Below are 8116 nucleotides of genomic sequence, written 5' to 3'. Positions count from 1 at the left end.
ATATATATATGTTCTTATTTTTTAAAGTCAATTGATTTATAATAATTGAAATAATTTTTATGATAAAAAATATTTTTTTGGTTGTATTATTTTTAAAGATAATTAAAAATAACGAATGGCAAAAAAAAAAAAAAACCTTAAACAACCGCTAGCTGCTGACGTCAGCAACTAGCCGTTGCTGACGTCATGCTTTTGTCAACTTCCACTACTAGAAGTGGGCCATATAATTCTGATTCAATTTTTTTTAAAGGGCCAAAGGGGCATTCTTAGGGTTATTTTTAGCCCTTTGACCTCACCTATAGCCCTCTTATTTGGCCCTTAATATCAAGGGTTGGAGTTGAATTAGGCTAAAATTGACCCCTTTTTAGCACTTTGTCCAAGTGGGTTGGAGGTGGTCTAAGGCTCAAATAACAGAATCATTGGTGCTTGGCCCAATCAAGAGTGGAGTTGTTGGGCTGCAAATTGAAGGCCGAAATCTCTATGCCTACTGCCCGCTCAAAAGTTAAAGGTATTTACAGTTCCTCCCCAAATTTAACCTCCATTTACACCTCCACCTACACTCTTTTATTCTCTCTCTGCAAGTCTCTTTCGCCGATGCCCATACCGAGCAGAACAGAGTCCGGCCCAAAAAGCCTATAGAGAGCATCCTTCGTTCCATTCCTTCCCGCCGGCGCTGAGAGCCAGGTTAGCCATCTCGTTCGCGATTCTTCTTACAGATCGATCGATTAGGGTTTCGTCTCAATTCCACTATGGGATTGTTCTATTAGGGTTGTATGGAATATATATATGTATCTCTCTACAATTAACTGCAATTCGTATGATCATGAACTAGATGCTGTGAGATTTGTTTATAGCTGTGAATTTAGTTTGGGGTTTTGGAAATAATGTCTTCTTAGGGTTCTTCCTCTTCACCAAAATTGTGGTTTGTTGGTTTCGGCTGCCGAAGGAATTAGATTTTAGCATTCATGAAAACCGTGTTGATAATTTAGGTGCTACTGTGGTCATAATTCTGATAGGCTTATTGGCACCATGAGAATGTAGTACCATTAGTTTCCTTGCTTGAGGCAATGCTGAGGGAGGCTGGCAGCAAGAGTTGACATACTTACGCAATCCATTCGATTGGAAAAAGTCATTTTCGTCCACGGTTTTCTTCATAAGGTTGCAAGTTATCGGTGCAAATTTACACCAGAAATGTGATGTTTTCTATTTTCGAGCAAATACATGGGAAGAGGGATTAGTTAGTAGTCCACAAAAGTTGCAATACTAAGTTGATTTTTTCCCCCTTGTATCTCAACTGCATTATTATTCTCCACGCTTACATGTTGGTACTCATCAAACTGTAACTCTTACATCTTTTATACATGTATATACATGCCTTTCTCTTTCAATTCTGGGAAGGAAAAACGAAATTGTCCGCTCAAATGAGTGTCTTTTGCATTTACCGTCTTTCTTGATTCTATAATCTAAGTTCTGTTTTATATATCTTTTTTATTTCTGCTTTCTTTTTTGGTCTGAGTTCTCTTATGTCTTTATTTCTAATGTTTGGCACTCTTATGCTGTTTTCTTTTTCACTGCAGAACTATGCTTATTTACACTCTCAATGAGTTTAATGTTACTTTAACTTGACATTGATATCTTCAATACCTCTTATCAGATCATTTGAACACAGAGTTTTTCAAACTTTAGCAAGCAATGTAATCTGTGTAACAAGCAGGATAGATGTAGAACCTTTCAACTTAGGGTTGCAAGAGCTGGGAAAGATGTTATTTTTACAAAACTTTAGAGGAACTCCTAATATTTAGCTCCATGGTTTATACTGTAATAGATGTGCCATTCCAGTAAAGCTATAAAATAATTGAAATCTAGAATTCTTGTTTGGCTTTGTTGATGCTTTCTGCTTTAGTTTATGGTGAATTTGAATATTAGAATTCATCCTGCATAGTTCGTGAAGGTTGAGTGCTTCCTTAAATTACAGTGATGGAGTTGTACATGCAAGTTCAAAAGTAAAAATCATTCACAATGATGTTCCTTCATAATTTTTGCGCGCACAAACTTGACTTTTGGAGTTTGTCCAAGAGATGGGGGTGCTTGTTTTGTCGGCTGCCACTTCCTTTAGAATGCATGAAGTAAAGATATATACAGTGCCATAAAAGATTATATGATTTGTGACTCTATTGACTATTGAAAGTTTTGGAGTAATGAGATCAGTGAGCTGCCTGACCCAACCCAAATATGTAAAATCCGATAACCAGTCTATCAGTAATTTGCTATATTACATTTAATGTTTTCAGATTTGTAAAGTTCAAGAACGAATACCCTATCCTATTATGGTTCCTTGATTCCCCTCATTCAACCAAATTTCTTGCTATCTTCACAGGCTGAAGTGTAATTGCTTGTTGTTTGTAATTTTGATTGTTGATTTCCTTTCCGATTTCTCGCGCAAATCAACTCTCAAATTTGCAGTTTGTAGCAACATGGATATTTTGCTTTACGATTATTCTCTTAAGACAGGCTTGCATCTTTTCATTTCTTGTTCTCCTAAAAAGTGATCGTTAGTATCCAAACTTTGAACCAACAATACTTTTATTTATTGTGATTTTTTTATGCTCTAAGCCTGCTCCATGAATTTTCCAGGTATCTCATCAGAAAGCCTAGAGCGGTTCTACCATGGGTGATTTTAGTATTCAGATTAGCACCAATTTGGTTAATAAGCTTGCTGATGACACTGAGAAATCAAAGAAGAAAACCAGAAGAACTAAACCTAAGGTACCCCGAGAGCCTCAGCAGCCCCAACCGAAAATAAACCAAAAGACGGTTTCTGCTGATTCTGAACCATTCAAAGGGTCAAGTGCTAAAGGATGGCCTATCCAGCCTCCTCTATACATGCCCGTACCCCCTCCTTCAGAGTCTACCAATGCAGACTTGGACGCAATCAGATCTGTTCTCCAACAGAGTGAGAAAGTCGTGGAGCGTTTGAAGAAGCAGGAGGAGAACATGGCACAGGAGGTGACACAAAGAGCAAAGGAGCTTCGTGACAAGGAGTTCAAGCTCCCATACCAGAAGCCTATGCCTTGCTTAGCTGAGAAAGATGCTTGCGTGGATTGCTACAAGGAGCATGGGAAGGAGGATCCTCTCAAGTGTGCTGGTCTTGTTAACAGTTATGCAGATTGTGCTCGCAAAGTTAGGCAGCAGGTCAGTTCGGGAAACAAGTAAATGCTTTAGAGGGATTTTTCTGGTCATATACGCGAGTGCAAGCTGATTTCCAAGATTTTTGTAGCGGAAAATAAACCAATTAATTGGTATCCCCATTTTTGGATTGCTTGCAGTGTTTCTCATACTGTCGCTAGAATTGCACTGTCAAAGTCTTGAACTTTACATGGCTGAACTGTTTTTTAAATTCACGAGTGCAAGTGGAATTGATAGTAAGTTGGAAGTTATCCTGTTAGCACTCACTGTCTGATGCAATCTGCCGGACTCGTTATTGCTAATGTTTTGTATCCTAACGTCAACTGATTTTCATTGGTGAACTGGGTTGGAAGAGGCACATTTGTGATGTGAGGAACCACAGATGCAGTCCTATTGTCCAATAGATGTGTGAAACCTTTGCCTTAAACCAATCCTTTGGACTTGCAATACAAGCTGAAACCGATTATTCAGATTCACTCCGTGATTTTTCCAAAACGCATTTAGGTGCTGGCCACTACTCAAGCTTGTTGTGCTTCCTTCCACTCTCTCCATCATCATGACAAGGGTGAATATTTGTTTTAAATAAGTAGGTGAAGTGATGATGGAAATGAGAAAGAAAATGTACTGAACCAACTAAGTTCTTGTATGACATTATAGATACAGATGCAAATATTCAGATTCTTCCTTATTATGAGAAAAGAAACTGCTCATCTTTTCAAACATATAAATGAGTTCGAGTTACACCTAAGTCAATTTTTCAATGAGAACTTGAATTTTGCAAACAATGATCAAGGATGACTCGATATGATTTTTATTATTCTATAGCAACAAATTCATATGGTGAATTCGCTGAACCTTTCACTTACAAATAGAAAATTTGTGTCACTAAATCAAGTAGTTGAACTTGATAGCAATGTCACAGCCAGGACACGTAAATGTCTTCATCAAGTTGGTTGGATTACCCTAAGTAAGTCACGTGCAAGGATGTAAGCCTTTTCCTCGGTACTATCCCCAGCGAGGAGCCGAGGACCACAGAAATATCACCGTGCTTTTCCATTTCCTCGCCACTTTGCCTCCGTCCTTCCCTCCAAAATCGCCGATCCACTTTGCAGATTCTGACGCCTTTGATTTGTCTCCGAGCTCCCCTCCCGAAAAAGCAAGTAAACCAGGTACCCTTTCTCTTTCTCTCTTTCTAAGCTCAAACTGCTCGACCACATTCGTAGTAATAGCACAACTCAGTACCCAATCAAGTAGTAGTTTCTTAAGCTCTGTAATTTTCACTTAGTGATGCAATTTTTCATTGCTACAAATGCATGAGCTGGTTATTTAGAGGTGATAGTTTTGTGGGCTACTGGGAAATTAACACAAAGAGGCAAAGAGGAAGATAACTAAAATGGAGAAGAAAAAGCTAAAATAGTAGAGCCCAGTTGCAGTGGAGGAGTGGAAACACTTGTAGGCTTTCAGTTTTTGTTACCTTTGGATTGGTCTCATTTGTTATTGGATACACTTCAAAGTTAAGTATCTGCCATAGGATTTGAAGTCGGAAACTAGAGGTTGTAAGTTGCTTATGATATCTGGTAATGCTTGTAGTGAAGTACAGAGTTCATATTTTGGGAGAGATCTTAAGTAGTTAGGCAGTAGTAATCATAGTGATACAAGAATGGGTTTATTAGACCATGCAGATATAACTGGCATTGTTTTGTGTTATTTGACCCACCACAGCTTAGAAATGGGGAGTTTTTCCATGGGGAATTCGTCTCTTAGTTGCTTATCAAGTTGCAAGGATATACTTTCTTTCAGTGATTTTCAATTAGTGTATTGTTTCTCTGAAGGTATAGGAATAAAGAAGATTTAGTTAATACTCTGATAGTGGGAAGGAGGTATGAAATTGTAAAGTTAGTGAGACCTTTGGTTAAAACATGTAGTCTGATTGATTAAGCATGTTTAGGTGCACTTTTTCACAAGTGAAATGCAGTTTGAAGGCTAAGTAAGTGTCGGAAGTGGATGCTATTGTTATATAATGACCCTAAAACTTCAGCTGCTAAAAGCCAATCCCTTTGTTGAGCCTTATGCGGAACGTGGAGAGGCAGATATGTGCATCCCCACACTTCACCTAGCAAACATAAATGATGTGTGGAATGAAGATTGGAGGTTTAGATACCAGGAACTAAGACTCTGGTTACATGTTAGATTATAACTGGAGCCAGAAATGCATAACTAGCCAACAGCTCGAATACTCTATTGGATTTCCATGCAAGTTCAAACCAATTGTTGTCTTCTAGTCTTACATCTAACTAGTGCTTTTTGACAGTTACCACACTTTCTTGTACCATTTGTTTTGATTTAAATGGCAAATAATAATCATTGATTTTTTTAACTGGTCAAAGATTATGGTTCGAGGAAGAGATGCCTGTTGGGAGCACTGTGTCCTTGTCGATGCAACAAAGCAGAAGGTTAGGTGTAATTATTGTCAACGGGAGTTTAGTGGAGGTGTATACAGGATGAAGTTTCATTTAGCTCAAATAAAAAACAAAGATATAGTCCCCTGCACAGAAGTCCCAACTGATGTGCGAGATCACATTTTAAGTATATTAGAAACTCCCAAGAAACAGAAAACTCCCAAGAAACTGAAAGTGGATAAAGCAGCTCTAGCCAATGGTCAACAAAATAGCTCTTCTGCTAGTGGTGACTTCCATCCTAACTATGCCTCTAATGGACAGAATGGAAGCACCTGCCCATCTTTGTTATTCCGATTTTCTTCACCAACTTCACAGCAACCAGTGGACGATGTTCAAAAGCAAAAGCAGGATCTTGCTGATAAAAGAGTTGCTGTGTTTTTCTTCCACAATTCTATTCCATTTAGCGCTGCTAGGTCCGTATATTATCGGGAAATGGTGGATGCTGTAGCAGACTGTGGGAGGAATTACAAAGCCCCGAGCTATGAAGTATTGAGATCCACTCTGTTGGAAAAAGTGAAAAGTGATATACATGATTGCTACAAGAAATATAGAGATGAATGGAAAGAAACAGGTTGCACTATCTTATGTGAGAGCTGGTCTGATGGTAGGAACAAGTCACTTGTCATATTCTCAGTTACGTACCCCAAGGGGACCCTGTTTCTGAAGTCTGTTGATTTATCAGGTCATGAAGATGATGCTCCGTACTTGTTTGAGCTGTTCGAGTCTGTTGTCTTGGAAGTTGGTGTTGAAAATGTTGTCCAAGTTATAACGGACACTTCTTCCAGTTATGTTTATGCAGGAAGTCTTCTTATGGCCAAGTACAATTCCTTGTTTTGGTCTCCTTGTGCTTCGTATTGCTTTAATAAAATGTTGGAGGATATTGGTAAACAAGAGTGGGTGTGCACGGTTCTGGAAGAGGCAAGGACCATCACAAACTTCATATGCAGTCATGGATGGACTTTGAATATGATGAGAAAATTTGCTGGTGGAAGGGAGTTGATCAGGCCAAAAATTACTAGATTTGTGACAAATTTCCTCAACTTGAGGTCGATCGTGATTCAGGAGGACAATTTAAAGCACATGTTTTCTCATACAGAATGGTTATCTTCAGCGTCAAGTAGACACCCTGAAGCCCAAGCTGTTAAGTCGTTGTTGTATGTAGAGAGGTTTTGGAAGCATGCACAAGAAGCTGTGACCATTGCTGAACCACTGCTTAAAATCCTTAGAATTGTCGATGGGGACATGCCAGCTATGGGCTACATATACGAAGGAATAGAGAGGGCAAAGATTGCAATAAAGACACATTACAAGGGTATTGAAGAGAAATATATGCCACTTTGGGATATAATTGATCGGAGATGGAGTATGCAGCAACAATCGTCCTTGCATGCAGCGGCAGCGTCTCTTAATCCTTCTCTTTTCTATAATCCAAATTTCAAGATTGATTCAAGGATGAGAAATGGGTTTCAAGAAACTATGTTAAAGATGGCTACCACTCATGAAGATAGAATGGAAATAACTAAAGAGCATCCTGTGTATGTTACTGCACAAGGCGCTCTTGGCACTGATTTCGCAATCATGGGAAGGACATTGAATGCCCCAGGTACGTAAAGTTGTAGCTATTATAAAAACGGAGGGAAAAGAAATACACGATTACAGTCGCATGCATCAATTTAACAAAATTATCAAGATAATGCAGTTTCATCACTTAACACTAGATAACGTGTTTGGCCAGAAGAAAATTCAAGTGTTAACAAGATATAGAAGTTAGAAAATAAAACAGTTCTGGCCACTTATATCAAACATGTGCTGGCCCCGGAAGAGTGATTGATGGTCTTTCTTTCATAATCATTTACCTTAGGACAGCATCTCGTTCGTATGTATGAGCATTAAAACATTGTGTTTTTGTCTAAGATGATATCATTTCATTTGTAGGCGACTGGTGGGCAGGATATGGTTACGAAGTCCCGACACTCCAGAGATATGCACTAAGGATATTAAGCCAGCCTTGCAGTTCCCACTGGTGCTGTTGGAACTGGAGCATCTTTGAGAGCATACATGCCAAGAAGCACAGCAGAACAGAGCCGGAAAAATTCAATGACTTGGTTTTTGTTCATTGCAATCTTTGGTTGCAGTCCATTTCTCAAAATAGAGATGGGAAATGTAAACTCATCGTGTTCGATGAAATAGATGTCAGCTCTGAATGGCCTACAGAGTTGGAATCTCCTGCCCCAATTTTGGATGATTCATTATTGGATAGCTTACCCTTGAATGTAGAGGTACTCTCCGAATTGTAAAACAAGAAAGTAAAATTGTATAGAGTTGTAATTAGGGGTTGACTTGATGTATAAAGTTGGCAAATCTCTATTGATTCATCTGGAATTGTAACAGTGAATGATCTAATGAGACTGATATGGAATTGTATAGCGTGAAGGATCTGATGAGATTATCTAGATTGTTTGCCATTTTTG

General features: G+C 38.7%; 2 protein-coding genes across 3 annotated transcripts; both read left to right on the top strand.

The window, feature by feature from the left end:
• Positions 1-528: 528 nt before the first annotated feature.
• On the top strand, positions 529-3452 carry LOC112175802. The gene is made up of 2 exons (XM_024313552.2): positions 529-684; positions 2635-3452. Exon 2 carries the CDS (start codon positions 2668-2670, stop codon positions 3211-3213), a length of 546 nt encoding a protein of 181 aa, XP_024169320.1. The 5' UTR covers positions 529-684; positions 2635-2667; the 3' UTR covers positions 3214-3452.
• A 681-nt stretch (positions 3453-4133) lies between these two features.
• On the top strand, positions 4134-8116 carry LOC112175800. Of its 2 annotated transcripts, XM_024313548.2 has the most exons (3): positions 4134-4355; positions 5574-7248; positions 7581-8115. In XM_024313548.2, the coding sequence occupies exons 2-3, from the start codon at positions 5577-5579 to the stop codon at positions 7940-7942; spliced, it is 2034 nt and encodes a 677-aa protein (XP_024169316.1). In that variant the 5' UTR covers positions 4134-4355; positions 5574-5576; the 3' UTR covers positions 7943-8115. The 2 variants fall into 2 exon arrangements, with proteins under 2 accessions (XP_024169316.1, XP_040366323.1); XM_040510389.1 differs by lacking the exon at positions 4134-4355 and having other exon boundaries at positions 5577-7248; positions 7581-8116.

Source organism: Rosa chinensis, chromosome 7 (assembly GCF_002994745.2).
Source record: "Rosa chinensis cultivar Old Blush chromosome 7, RchiOBHm-V2, whole genome shotgun sequence".
NCBI lineage: Eukaryota > Viridiplantae > Streptophyta > Magnoliopsida > Rosales > Rosaceae > Rosa > Rosa chinensis.
Note: the sequence above shows the minus strand (reverse complement) of the source record. Positions and strands in the feature narration are given on the sequence as shown.